At 43.2% G+C, this 14,163-nt stretch overlaps 3 protein-coding genes and 1 long non-coding RNA gene across 6 annotated transcripts; 1 reads left to right on the plus strand and 3 right to left on the minus strand.

The window, feature by feature from the left end:
• Nucleotides 1–474: 474 nt before the first annotated feature.
• Nucleotides 475–4,178, minus strand: LOC113132919 (troponin I, fast skeletal muscle-like). The gene is made up of 7 exons (XM_026311367.1): nt 4,107–4,178; nt 3,172–3,204; nt 2,852–2,888; nt 2,623–2,751; nt 1,840–1,929; nt 1,594–1,767; nt 475–838 (listed from the first exon to the last, which is right to left on the minus strand). Exons 2-7 carry the CDS (start codon nt 3,177–3,179, stop codon nt 761–763), a joined length of 516 nt encoding a protein of 171 aa, XP_026167152.1. The 5' UTR covers nt 3,180–3,204; nt 4,107–4,178; the 3' UTR covers nt 475–760.
• On the plus strand, nt 817–1,304 carry LOC113132925 (uncharacterized). The gene is made up of 2 exons (XR_003295945.1): nt 817–958; nt 1,088–1,304. It is a non-coding gene; the product is annotated as an uncharacterized LOC113132925 (long non-coding RNA).
• LOC113132916 (troponin I, fast skeletal muscle-like) lies at nt 3,171–8,739 on the minus strand. 2 transcript variants are annotated; one of them, XR_003295943.1, is made up of 7 exons: nt 6,652–8,739; nt 6,203–6,242; nt 5,981–6,109; nt 5,769–5,858; nt 5,305–5,478; nt 4,107–5,094; nt 3,171–3,204 (listed from the first exon to the last, which is right to left on the minus strand). XR_003295943.1 is itself a non-coding variant. In XM_026311362.1 (7 exons), the coding sequence occupies exons 2-7, from the start codon at nt 6,657–6,659 to the stop codon at nt 5,017–5,019; spliced, it is 519 nt and encodes a 172-aa protein (XP_026167147.1). In that variant the 5' UTR covers nt 6,660–6,684; nt 7,498–8,739; the 3' UTR covers nt 4,830–5,016. The 2 variants fall into 2 exon arrangements, 1 of the variants encoding a protein (XP_026167147.1); XM_026311362.1 differs by lacking the exon at nt 3,171–3,204 and having other exon boundaries at nt 4,830–5,094; nt 6,652–6,684; nt 7,498–8,739.
• Nucleotides 8,740–9,451: 712 nt separating this feature from the next.
• On the minus strand, nt 9,452–14,084 carry LOC113132915 (troponin I, fast skeletal muscle-like). Of its 2 annotated transcripts, XM_026311361.1 has the most exons (10): nt 13,261–14,084; nt 13,123–13,168; nt 12,957–13,012; nt 12,408–12,662; nt 11,419–11,451; nt 11,274–11,313; nt 10,951–11,079; nt 10,775–10,864; nt 9,743–9,916; nt 9,452–9,655 (listed from the first exon to the last, which is right to left on the minus strand). In XM_026311361.1, the coding sequence occupies exons 5-10, from the start codon at nt 11,424–11,426 to the stop codon at nt 9,578–9,580; spliced, it is 519 nt and encodes a 172-aa protein (XP_026167146.1). In that variant the 5' UTR covers nt 11,427–11,451; nt 12,408–12,662; nt 12,957–13,012; nt 13,123–13,168; nt 13,261–14,084; the 3' UTR covers nt 9,452–9,577. The 2 variants fall into 2 exon arrangements, with proteins under 2 accessions (XP_026167146.1, XP_026167145.1); XM_026311360.1 differs by having other exon boundaries at nt 13,123–14,084.
• Nucleotides 14,085–14,163: the final 79 nt, after the last annotated feature.

A 14,163-nucleotide genomic window follows, 5' to 3' on the forward strand; every position in this document is an offset into this window, starting at 1 on the left:
TTATTGATCCCCAGTGGGAAATATAAAAATGTCAGAGCAGCACACTGTGGCACACGAGGACTACATGTTCATGTTTTGCTGGAGTCTTTGCTCATCGAGGTGTTGAACTGCAGACTATAACCAGGTGTCAATATGTGTTCAGGCTGTTTCACAGCTGCTGATCATTGTGCTGCTGTTGCACTGGACTGACAAGTGTTTTTATTATTTTGTCCACAAGTATTCAAGTGCAGCAAAACACTAATTTCTGGTAAATCTCTTGTGTAGAAAAACAAATAAAGTGATATTTCACAGGCTTATAACAGTATTTGTTTAAATACTTTAATACATTTTAGAAAACGATTCAGTATTTCCTCAGCATTTATTCTTGGCAGCATGTTTAAAGATCATTATTTGAGAATATAATAAATTAAAATAGTGTTTATTTCTGTGAGTGTGAATGAGGCGATATGGAAAAAAAGACCAAAACCCCAGTGATTTTCTTCCACTTTTGACTTTATTTCTATTGAACATGTTCATTTAGTGTGAATGTTTCTGTGAATGTGTGTTTCCAGTGAGACTCTGTGTTGGTGTGTGAACCTGCAGAAACCCGCAACGCTCGTCCCCCCTTCCCCGCAGACAAAACAAAGTGCAAAAACCCTCCAAGACGGTGAATCTCCTGCAGAGCGACTCAGCCCCGAGTGACTCAGCTGAAGCAAACGGTTCAACCAACCGACAGACAAAGACACGTGGAGTTCATAGACAGGACGCAGCAGAGGCCTGTTTAGGAGGACTCGAACATCTTCTTCCTGTCGGCCTTGTCCTCGATGTTCTTGCGCCAGTCGCCCAAGACTTCTGTCGACTGCAGAGGAGACGACACGAGTGAATGGAAACGGAGAGAAAAGGGATTTTTAGTTCCCTACTAAACCATTTTCATTTCACATGGGGGTCCAGTTCCTGTTAGTTCTCTGGGAGTTTATGGGTAAAGAAATGACATTTCAGCAGTTTATGTTTCAACACAGTCGAGTGCTGACACATTTCTCCATTTAAATTTAAACCCTGATCTCAGATCAAAACAAATTTAACTTTGTACTTTTGCTTCTTTTTAAAGGATTCATGGAGGTTTCTTATCTGAGCTAAGGGTCAAACCTCTTCAGGCCAAGGCCAGGATCCAGTTCTGACAATGGAAAACCTTATGTATAAAGGTTTAACCATCTGACGTCACTGTATCAGTGTCCTGGTCGATATTTGAATGTTTCTTTCTTCTTCTCTTCCATGATTAAAACACACACTGATGGTACAATAAACCTACAGTAAATCTACTGAAACTGATTAGGTTATGTTTCATATGTCTCCCTTTGAGAAAGTAGAAAAATCTGCACTCAATTAAACTTTTGATGCGTAAACCTCAGGTCCAAACAGGACTGAACAGGACTAATCAGTGACAGATGTATTATTGTATATGTGTTAATAATGTTAGTGCAGTTTATTTTATTTTGTGGTCTAAAGTCCACCTCATGTTGTATTTCGTAACACCATGAGCCCAAACAACTAAAGAAGTCAACATGGAGTTTCCTAAAAAGACACGTCTAAAAAACAGTAACAACACAGACTCACCTCCTCCTTCACCTCCTTCTTCACCTGCTTCAGGTTGGCCCTCAGTTCCATGTTCACTGTGTGTTTGGAGCCCAGCAGAGCTTTGAGCATGGAGTCAGCAGACATGCGGACCTTCTTCAGGGCCGGTTTCTTGACACCTCTCAGATCCACGACTTTGATCTTCAGGTCTTCGATCTGTGCAGAGAAAACGGTTTGAGTTTACTCCGTGTCTCTGAAACGGTTGTGATGCTGCTGGAGGACGTTTACCTCTTTGTCGGCCTTCGACACTTTGGACGCAATGTCGTACCTCTCCTCATCGATTTTGTCGATAGCAGCGTGGAGCTTCTTGCAAACTTCCTGTCAACACACACACACACACACACACACACAGCTCTTATGTATTTACCCTCGAACTGCACTTAAACATGTCAACATGAACTCTGAGGCCATAAAGAGGAAAACTAGAGATCTCAAGGGAAACGTTACAGTTTCCTAATCATTAGATGTTAATTTTGCAAATGTCATAATTTCCTAGAAATGTTCCTAGAAAACAGGTTCTGATCTCCAGAATGGGACAACATGAGGTCCACGTACAGATCAATACCATTATCGATAAAGCTATCAATGCTAATCATGGCAGCTAAACGTCACAGGGTGCTTCTCTGTTCATGGAGAGTCTGACGTCCAGTGTAGCTAAACTAGAGTTTTAGTTAAATGCCAAAATATTTGTTGGATGTTTGTTAAAATGAGTTTGAGAAAATAGACGACTGGAGGGAGAGAACTACACCTGATACCAGTTAGAGTTCATTTATCTCTGCTGTTTTTTCATTACGGTCACATAAGATCCTTTTAATCCTAGCTGTAAATGCTAAGCTAAGCTAACTACATCTATAATCCAACCTAATGTCCTGTCTCAGTCTGGGAAATGAGGATTTGACCAACTATGCATTAGCAATGTACTTTGCTTTATTTTTATCCTACATTTCCCAGCATGCCTGAGCTTTGAATCAGAGCCACATGTCAGCAGGGACTAGCTGGTGCTCCTCTCACCATGAGGGCGGCCTGGTCTCCGCTCAGGTCTGGGTCGGGACAGTGCTCGGCTATGTAGGCCTCCTTAGCTGCCGCGTCATCGCTTTTCTCCTGCTCCAGCCAGTTCTGTGCGATCTGGAGGATCAGGCTCTGCAGGACAAACCACAGGTCTGGGGTGTAAAGATCTGATCTGATGTCAGGAAATGCACCAGTTCAACAGAAATGGATATTTGTGGTGTTGCCGATTTACCTTCAGGTGATGCCTGCGGCTGGAAGTCATTTTCTTCCTGTTTGGGAGGAAAATATTTATTATTTATTGTAAACATCTAATTTTTTTCTATCACAAATGAAAAGATCCATCTTCATGAATCATCAGTTCCCACTGGAGTACTGCCTGTTCACATAAATAAATAAAGCAGATTTCAATCCTAATTTGAAACACTTCCAGCTCCTCAGTAATGCTGCCTTACTACACATATGTTCAGGGGGATATTTTAGACTCCCTGAGATCATAGTGGAGGAGAAATAATCCTGCTGGGTCTAATCACTGCTCGTGCTGCTCAGACTTACTCAGACATCTTGGCAGTTTTTGTGGTTCACAACCTGCAGAGAGAGACAGAGGAAGGAAACATTAGGCTTTTCACTGCCCGTTCAGATCAGGACTCTGAGCTTCTCTGGGATCAGCATGTTGCTGCGATGGACGAGAATATTTGTGAGGTAACGTGATCTCAGGCCACAGCTGAAGAGCAGAGACTGAACTAAACTGGGACGAACAGGATCGAGTGTCGTGTCTCTGCGGTTCACGACTGGATCAGGTGAACGGATCATTTGAAAATGTGGGAAATCATTAATTAAAGTTCATCTTTAGCAGGTTTAAGTGACTTTGAATATTAAGTCCAAGTCACATGACAGGCTGCACTAATAAAGTTTCTGTTTTGGTTTCTTAAAAATTTTCTAAAAAACATTATGGTTCAGGTTTATGGTTTTAAATTTACAACCTTTAAAAAATTAATTCTATATTGTTTTAAGAAATAACATTTACACAACTTATGATTCTTAATTTAAAAACAATTCTGCAAAATGACCAGCATGATCAGCCTGATGATAGTTTTAATTAAAAGGTTCGTTAAGCATCATCAGGTTTGTCTGTTATGGTCACAGGGTGTAAAGGTTTTTAACCAATGAGCTTCAAACATCAGCATTTTGTCACATCTGTCATATCCAAACCGTTACAGCATCACAGGTAACCACCACTCAGAAAACCTGATGGCAGAGACCTGTCAACCAAGAACAGGTCAAACACCTACAGACGTAAACACGTTCAGGATGTGAGGACGGGTCCGAGGTGGAGAACCAAACGGCTGTAATCCGGTTTCAGAAACAGAGTCTGGCTGGTTTGTGGCCACGCTGACGATCATTGTTCTGTCTGATCAAATAAAAGATGCTGCTCTCAGAGGCTCAGACACAAAACAAGAGAAAATAGAGATTTAAATCAGATTTCTCACCTACTGAGAGGAGGAAGAAGAGGACAAGACACACTTGGTGGAAGGAAGGAAGACACTGCCGGAGCCACAGACAGTGAAAAATGAAATAGGGTATATATGGTGAGTTTGGACACCTCAGCAAAATGCCCAGATCCTGTTTATGGAAGTGGATTCCCGGTCAGACCAATGGGCCTGCGAGCTCCTGAAATACACCCAGCCCAGCCCTGCTCTGCTCACCGCCCTCCCTGTGAGACCGCTGTACTCTGATCTGAACACATTCACTGTATATGGGGAGGACATAAAAGAACCCAAACTGGACAAACTGGGGCCAATCTCTCACTTTTCAGTATCTAAGGTTCTCTAATGTAAAACCATTGGTCCTTAAACAGCTTTAAAATATGATCCTCGCTGTGATTTTCACATTAAAAGCCCCTGCAAGTCGATTTATGATTGTTTTTAAACCATTATCTTTAATTTACTACATCAAATGGAAATATTCACATCTCACTTTTAGTTTGATCTAGTTTTTGTTTCTTTTGGGCTCAAACGAAGTTTTGACCTACATGAAATTTCTATTTTCGTCCTTGTCTCAAAACATTCTCCTTTGGCTAATGGTCAGAGGATTCTCTGCTCTGCATCACATGTCAAACTTCACTGAAACTGTCCTGCAGTCTAAATATGTCAGCGTCTGTAAATGTAAACGCTGATGAAGATACAGATGAAAGTGGGAAAAGAAAAGCAACCTGCTTTCAGAACATTTATTTCTAATGACTCCATTAAACCTGTGCATGTGTCAGAGGTTTGAACATGATGAGCTGGTTTTTCAGAAACCCAGTAAACTCCAGTCCCTGTGTGCAGCTCAGACTCTTTCATCCACTCAGACCTCGGACGGAAACGTGTCCCTGCTGTGTCCTCGCCGATCCACCGGGTCTCAGGCCGTCTCGAACATCTTCTTCCTGTCGGCCTTGTCCTCGATGTTTTTACGCCAGTCGCCGACGGCCTCGGTTGGCTGCACAGAACAGCAACGCAAACGCATCTAAAACACTTTTAGACTCTTTAATAACAGATAAAGGTTGCGAGCGTTTAAATGTTGGTTAATTATTTGTGTAGGCTGATTCATGGGGCTGTAAACGCTCTGTTCACCTCTGAGGTTTTTGTGAGGCCTGAACACATGTCAAACATCTCAATTCATATAGTAAGTGACCAATTCCTTCCTCACCTCCTCTTTGACCTCCTTCTTGACCTGCTTCAGGTTGGCCCTCAGGTCCATGTTCACCTTGTGTTTTCCTCCCAGCAGAGCCTGCAGCATGGCGTCAGCGGACATACGCACTTTCTTCAGGGCGGGTTTCTTCACTCCAGCCAACTCGATCACCTTCATCTTCAGATCTTCGATCTGCAGGGGGAGAAACATCAGGACACGTCAGTGCAGATGTTGTGAAGCTGCACCGTCTGTGGTTCAGAGACCAGAACAGACCAGAGTCCTGTCGTTTGTTTGATTCTATTGACCTTTAAAATCTCATGATCTTAAACCCGAGTGAAACTGAATCCACAGGTCGAACAATCATCAGTAAAACAGAACACACCCTCAGGTATAATTTACTCAGGGAGGAACTGAGGAGATGCCGTCCCATTGGCTGATTTAATGATCAGTAACTGACCACATGAGCATCTGAAACCAGTCACCTCTTTGTCGGCCTTCTGCACCTTGGCCTCGGCGTCGTACCGCACCTCGTCGATCTTGTCGATGGCCTGGTGGAGCTTCCTGCAGATTTCCTGGTGACAACAAACAGACAGACACAGACTGAACACGTCTTCAGGGTCGTGATGTGACTTCAGTCGCAGCACAATCCCAGAGAGACATTTTCCAAAGTGAGGACTTTGTCTCCGTTACAAACCAGGAGTGTGGCCTGGTCTCCGCTCAGATCAGGCAGGGGGCAGTTCTCGGCGATGTACGTCTCCTTCGCCGCCTCGATGTCCTTCTTCTCCTGCTCCATCCAGCTGGCAGCGATCTGCAGCATCAAGCTCTGCAGACAAATGTGGGAAAGTTAAGTTTAATAATAAAGTTTAAAGTCACTACTGATACTTTAATTAAAAGGGTAAAAAGCTTTTACTCTCACTTTCAGGTGATGCCTGCGGCTCGTTGTCATTTTCTTTCCCCTTTGACACACAAATAAAGTCACTATCAGAACCGATGGAGACTTTTAGCTGCATTACTTTAATTTAGTCTGTCATTGAGCTTAAAAACATGTTTTCCCTAAATAATAGATCAACATCTACAGAAACAAACTCACAGAATTAGAAACCAGATTAATTTCACTCTCGTGTTCTCGTGTTCCAGGACTTTCTATTAATGAGTAGTTCTTTCACTTCACTTTGAATCAGAGACACTGGATTGTGACTCATTATCTGCTGATTAAGTCCATTATCAGGAATTTCTGGGCCTGTGAGACTGAAGATTTAAATCAAATTGGTTGTGAGGTTGAAGTTTTAAAATCCGACTAAAGACCAAGACTGAAGGGTTACACACTGTGTTTCTGGGAAGGAGAGGAAGAAGAGGTGTACTCACGTAGACATTTCGGAGGTTCGTGATCCTCACACCCTGGTTAGACACAAAAACACTCAGCAGTTGGACATGAGCAGACAAAAGCCCACAGCACAACCGGCCATGACCCTTTGACCGCCAGCAGGAAACATGATACATTTTCATTCACAAACCGGCTAATTTTGGATGCCGACCCCTCTGAGAGCATTCTGCCTGGAATTTATTATCTGACGGCGAGCCAGACATCTGAGCACGAAACGCCACCAAACGTGGCGCCAAGCATGAAGAGAAGCCGTTAACACCAAATCTAAGATCCTGCAGACACGCACACCCCGAGTTGAGTCCAGAAACAGGTTCTGGGGAACCAGATGCCACAGACACACGTTAGAAACACTAAAGATCAGTTTTCATTTAAGTCCTGAGGACGACGCTGAGCGTTCTACAAACTCTCAACTCAAAAGATCCTTTTTTTTTTTTGTTCCAGGTGAAGGAACCATTTAAATCAGGATGAGGAAGAATCTGCAGTTTCAGAGCATCATTATGAAGCAGGGTTAGTTTGGGTCAGCTGAAGCTGCAAAAACAACAATCTCCTGCTGAATTGAGACAAAGCTGAGAAAACTAATGTGCTCTCTTCATTATTTTAAATAAGAACCATCAGCAGTAACACCATGCAGACTTAACTACACAGGGCCGCCCATTGATGACAAGTTGGTGTTCAAAGACAAACTGCAGTGCCACGATTAAAAAAACAAAATACCAAATCAGCTTCAGTCGAAACTTCAACCAGCAGTTATTTTATCTCTCAGATATGGCTCCTTCAATAAGTCCTAAGGCTGATTATACCCCAAACCTGTGGACACGGCCCCTCACCTGCAGCAGCACCTTTAAAATCCAGTCCAACACGTAAAAGCACCAGGACAGAACAGAGCAGACTCCCACCTGTTGACCAGAGCTCGGAGTGACTATTGTTTCCCACCACAAGGAAGGAAGCTGAGCCCAGTGTGGCCAGGAGGAGTAGGAGGAGGAAAAAGAAGGGCCTGGGAAGGGGGGGCTGATCAAGAATAAAGTTAAAGGTGTGAAGAGCTGGCTCAGCTAAAAAAGTCAGCACTCCCCACAGCAGCAGAGCCTTTGTGGAGTCCAGAAATACCAACACCACTCTCTGAGGAACCTCGTAAACTTCTGGATTGGATGCTGCACGGACACGATCGGGTTTCCTCCGCCCACAGAGTCCAGTGAATGATTGAAGCAGTTGTCCCACCGCAGACAAACACTCAGTAATCATAAAATGAAGAATGTTTTCAGAAATCAATAAAATGAAAACCTGTCAAGACTAATTCAGCGTCTTTGGCAGCAGCTCCAGCTTCAGTCTCTACAGGCTCTGCACACATGGATCTATGCAGTTTATCCTGATCTTCCTGACCCACAGCCTGATGGTGCGCTGCAGTGATGGGGTCAGGAGCTGATGTTCTCCAGACAAAGTGTTTGGGCTTTGGTCTGTGTCTGTTTCCTCCTGCTCTCAGATCCTTTAGATGCTGTTTGACAAACTTCTCATCTGCCTTTTCCTCAGAGACTCAGTCTGACTGATGGAGCTTCTCCATCTCTGCAGAGGACTTATGAAGCTCTGTTACAGGGGCCGCTGGGTCTCAGTCTCCCTGACCGAGGCCCAAGTTCTGCTGGTTCCAGACTTCTTTTATTTCCCAGTGACTGAGGCCATTGCGTTCCTGGGGACACTCAGCGCTTGAGAGCTGGTTTTAGCCTTTGGTCCTGGTCTCTGTCTCAGCACAGTCTGATCTACAAAGAGTTCCTGGACTTGATGTTCTGGTTTCTGTCCTGACCTGCAGAGTGAACTGTGGGCCCTTATATACACAGGAGTAAAGTCTGTCCAATCAAATTAGTTGGTACCAGGTGGACTCCAGTCTGGTTCTGGACACATGTCAAAGAGTTTACATCCACAGGGATGGATCTGAAGACTGAAACCACAGATTACAAGTTTTTGATTTTTAAGACAGGCAGGTTATCACTGTTGCCTCACAGCAAGAAGGTTCCTGGTTTGAAACCCATCAGGGTTTTCTCCAGGTACTCTGGTTTCCTCCCACAGTCCAAAAACATGTATGTCGGGTTGATTGGTGACTCTAAATTGCCCATAGGAGTGAGTGTGAGTGTGTGAGGTTGTTTGTCTCTATGTGGCCCTGTGATGGACTGGGGACCTGTCCAGGGTGGACCCCTGTCTTTCACCCAAAGAGAGCTGGGATAGACTCCAGCTGATCCCTGGGACCCTGGTTAGGACTAAGTGGGTCTAGATGATGGATGGATTGTTAAGGCCTTTTCTTTCTAAAACCAGGGGATGTCTGAATTTTAGGGATGTGTCTAAATTGACAGATCAGTGCAGGTGAAATGAAAGACTCTGACCAGACAATGTGGGATTGTTTAGAGTAACTTAGTGGGTCATTGAGAGTTTAAGGGCCCTGGTCAACATCCACACACTGATTAGATTAACAGTAAAGTGTAAAGTGAGAAGAGCAAAATAAAGTTACTCACCATCTGAAGAACTTCATGCTGCTGCTGCTTCGTTTGCAATAACCAACATTGTGAGGGAGCAGCAGGGTGAAGAACATATTTGGTAAAACTATTCTACAGGTATGGAAGGAAAACCATGAAGTGGAGAGAAGAGAGAGGATTTCTGCTGACACTTATCTAAAGATCAGCATCGAGAAGACATTTCTAATTAACTGCTCATGTTTAAGTTTAGTGCCTGAATCACCTCTGACCCTTCACAGCCACATTTCCAAACATCTTCTGGAAAAAAAACTGCATCATCACTGCATTTCCTTATTCCAAAAACAAATTTAATGGCACAGGTTTTTCCAACCCCATGAAAAAGGGCAGATGAACCAGGGCAAAGAGAAGCTCAGGCATAAGGTGAAAGTGAAAACAGAGATTCAAAAAGTCTTTACGAAGCCTCGAACATCTTCTTCCTGTCAGCTTTGTCCTCAATGTTCTTGCGCCAGTCTCCGATGGCCTCGACAGCCTGAAGGATGAACAGATTCAACACAGGGATGCAGGTCACGTTCGTCACCATGGAAACGCCTACAATGATCGTGTCCCTTGGACTCACCTCCTCTTTGACCTCTTTCTTCACCTGCTTCAGGTTGGCCCTCAGGTCCATGTTCACCTTGTGCCTGGAGCCCAGCAGAGCCTGCAGCATGGCGTCAGCGGACATACGCACTTTCTTCAGGGCGGGTTTCTTCACTCCGGCCAACTCGATCACCTTCATCTTCAGATCCTCAATCTGCAAACACAGACAGAGCCTAAAGGACTGTACGAACCCTGACCTGAAGACTCAGCAGATAACTAAAATGTTCCAGTTCCATCAATTTCATCATAATTCCCTGTCAAATAATGTCTTAGGCTGGGATTAAGGACTTAAGGGTTTAGGTTAGTGGTCAGGGTAAGGGTTAGGTCCATCATTAAGAACTAGGGCTAGGAGGTAGGTTAAGGTTAAGGTTTTGGGTCAGGGGTAAGGATCAGGGTCAGAGTTAAGGGTTAGGGTTTTCTGCAGGGAAAGGGAGTGTGTAAGAGAAGGGACACAAGCAATAACCCAGAGGCCATGTCAGTTTAGAGAATAGAGGTGTTTGAGGGTTCATGAGGTGAGAGATACCAGTGGAGCTACTTGGTTTGGCAGCTGGATTTTGTCCTTCACAGATCCAGGACCTGCTGCTTAGTATATAGGCCAGGGGTCTCCAAACATGGTCCTCGGGCTCTACTGTCCTGCAGGTTTCCAAAGTATCCCTGCCCTTCCAGTTTTATGATTGGCTGAACACACCTGATCCAGGTAATTAGCAGTGGGTAGGGCAGGGAAACCTAGCAGGATGGTAGCGCTCGAGGACCAGGGTTGGAGACCCCTGCTTTAGGCTAATAAAGCTTTTTAGGCTCAGAGTCTGACAGGCCTCAACTCTGATTTAACAAAAAAGGCTATTTCCACTGTGGTCGGATGGGCCTTTTTAGATCAGGCCACATGTTGAGGGGTCACAAACACAGGACCATTATCTAACTCCAGAGTCCAAAACAGACTGTGGCACATTAAAAACTAGAGGGTTGCAACATATCAGAACAACCATCCACATCACATGACACCAGGTGTGTCTACCTCTTTGTTTGCCTTTGTTACTTTGGTTTCAGTGTCGTATCTTTCCTCGTCAATCTTGTCGATGGCCTGGTGCAGCTTTTTGCAGAAATCCTGTCGATGACACAAGAAATCAGATTTCCTCATAAAATCAGCCCATCACAACCTCAGCTCCTATTTTTTATCGTTTGTGTTTTTACCATCAGAGCCGCCTGGTCCCCGCTCAGGTCGAGCGAAGGGCATTGCTCTGCTAAATAAGCTTCTTTGGCAGCTGCAGTTTCTTTAGCTTCTGCCTCCAGCAGGCCAGCGGCGATTTGCAGCATCAAGCTCTGCAGGACAAAGAAGTGATTCCATCAACATTTCTTATTTTTCTTTAAGCTGCAATAACAGACAGCAAACAGGTTCAACACCAAGCTCGAAGCACTGACATCACTAAAGTGAATAGCACATTTATACATCCAGAGCAGCATGTGGGGAAAATGTTTTCAGGAAAATGATGGAAGTTCTGCTAACGGAGTCGTACCTTGAGGTGATGCCTGCGGCTCGACGTCATCTTCTTCCCCCTGCAGTCAGTGAAAACATGATATTAACAACAACCTTCAGAGATTCTCCTGTTCATCTGCAACATCAGGCTAAATGTTAAACAGTGACAGTAATTCAACACTTACTCAGACATCTTGGCTTCTTTTTAGTCTCAGACTCTGTTCATATTCAAAACCAAGAGGAAAGCCAGAACAAAAACATGAGAATTGAAAAAAACAATATTTTAGTGATTTAAAAACATAAGTTGTGCCCTTGTGTGGAAATAAATTACTATTCACATTAATGATCACGTATCAGTTCTATTTTTCCATCAAAATGAACACTAAGTTACTGTAATGACAAACTTCAGAATTAGAGACAATAAAGGTTTAATTTATTCATTATATCTGGACAAACTGCAGCTGTTTCATTTCTCTGTTGTAATAATAGAAACTTCAGGATTCAGGATCCAAAAAATCCTGAGGTCACCAGGGTCAAAGGTCAGCACTGATATTTACGATGAGCTTTCTATAAGCAGTAACATGGAACGAACTAGCACCACCGGCGAGACATCTGATGGTTGAAACACATCAGTTTAAAACCAAAGTTTTAGCTTCCATTAACATTTTGACTCTTTTCCCTCAGCTGAGCCCTGATGAATCAATCCAGCCAGCAGGGACAAAGAAGATGATGTCTTTTGTTTTTGATTCAACAGGTTATGGAGAGAAATAGAAAAACCATCCATAACTTGTTCAGGAGCTCAGTGTGAGGCTAAAACTCAGATTTAACATTGAAGTCAAACAGGAAAACAAGTCAAATGTTTGAAATGAAAACAGGAAATCCTCCTGTGTTTATCCATTAATGTGGGGACCTTTTATTTAACTTTGAAAGGACTGTTGCACTCACCACACAATGTGAACGTACAAAGTCTACAACAGTAAGAAACCAGGCCCAGAACACACAGACCTTCAAGTACTCACACATCTAATTAATATTAATGCTGCCATGTGTTTAATATTACAACATATGAACGTTGGCCCATCAGGCCTAGACTTCTAAGGGTTAAAACTCTTTTGGCAAAGAGCATCAGCTTCACTTTAGCCACAAAACCCACAAAGTAAAAGTATTTTCTCACCTACAAAGTGACGATGAGGATGGCAGCAGAGACTAGCTGCAGGACGGGCAGACGGTGATGAGGTCTCAGGCTGAAGCCTGGTGTCCATGGGAGGTATATATGGTCTTGGACAGGGTTTTGGAGGTCCTTCTTTTATGGCCATGAGCAACCAGGAGCACAACCAGGCCAAAAAGTGCCTGAAATACCTTCATCCTTTGACCGTTCATCCTGTAAATCTTCCATGTGCTCAGCAGTCGTCAGAGGGGCAGGTGCTATCTGGACATGCAGATAAAAATAAAGACATAATAAACCAGAAAATCCAGGATCAGATTCTGTCTCCTGTGTTCAGTCTTAATACATTTCACAAGGTTTGTTTAAATACCTCTCTCTCTCAGCACATTCACAATACAGCATTTTATCTATTAAATACATGAAATAGCATAATAGCTATTTGAACCTAATATCTAATTGTCTGTCTGTATTTTCTCTATTTGTCTGCATGACACTATTTTGCTTGGTCACTTCCTTCAGCTTCTTATCTTGTGTCTCTTCGTGTCTTTGCCTACTCACCTGCTGTGTAACGTGGACAGGAAGTGCTTCATGTGCAGAGACGTGTCAGAAACTGGCTGCAGAAGAAAGTTTAAAAATGAACTTAATTCTTAACGTACAACATAATATATTGGTCATGTTCTAAATGGTTCTACAGATTCAAAAGAAGAAACTTGGAATGACTGACCTTCAGGGACTGTCCCTTCAGTTTGAGCTGGATTCAGATGCAGCAACTGAAGACAACAAAGAAAACAAAAATCACGTTCTCTTTGTATAAAGGTAGATTTACTGAAAACAGTGAGAATAAGAAGCTGACACCACTCACCTCCTGTGTCCGACTCTGAGCCATTAGAAAATAATCAGGCGCCATCAACTCAGTAATAATCAGATATTTATAGGACAAAATGTCAGATTAAAGCGTCCAAAAACAGAAACCATTTATCCCCCCACTCCCCTTTAAAAAAACAAAGAAAAACAATAAATAAATAAATAATTTTTAGTAGAATAAAAACAACAAAACCAGAAAAACAAGATTTTGTGTGAAATACCTCCTGAAAGTAAAACCATGTGTGTTGGTGGTTCTTTGTTCTGGATTTTTTTAGGATCTTTGTCCACAAATCTGACTTTTAATGTTTAACTGAGAAGAAAGTGTCCAGAGACATGATCCAAACGTGGCCTGAGCAGCTGCCAAAGAGGGTTGGACTCACTGAACAGGCATGAAGTCCTGTACTGACCCCGTGTGGTCGGCAGGGACCCTCTGTTCTCTGAGGTCTCTGATCTGCACCAACACAGCAGGGTTTATATTTAGACTCAATTTAGCACAAGATGTAACTTCTGCTCATGGTTTACTAAAATAATTGAGTTAGATTCTGGCAAAGGTTCCGTACCAGGTTTCAAACCAGGAACCCTCTTGCTGTGAGGCAACAGTGCCAACCACTAAACCACCACGCTGCCCTCTTTCAAGACATATTTGGGTAAATATGTTGTATATAAGTTAATTTCTAGTGTTGATGGATATTGTGTCTTGTCCCTCACTGACGTAACACAGCACTACAAAGAGGACAACACAACTTCATTAATGCTGGACGCCCTCAAACACAACTCAGGTCTCACAAGCTTCAGCAACACTAAGGGGTTTTTTTTCTGCTTAACGTGAATTTTAATTAAAGAGAAAACAAGCTTTGTTATTGTGACATTTTATCTTTTACATTTGGGTTACAAAATAAAG

The sequence above is a fragment of the Mastacembelus armatus genome, chromosome 6 (assembly GCF_900324485.2).
Source record: "Mastacembelus armatus chromosome 6, fMasArm1.2, whole genome shotgun sequence".
Lineage (NCBI taxonomy): Eukaryota > Metazoa > Chordata > Actinopteri > Synbranchiformes > Mastacembelidae > Mastacembelus > Mastacembelus armatus.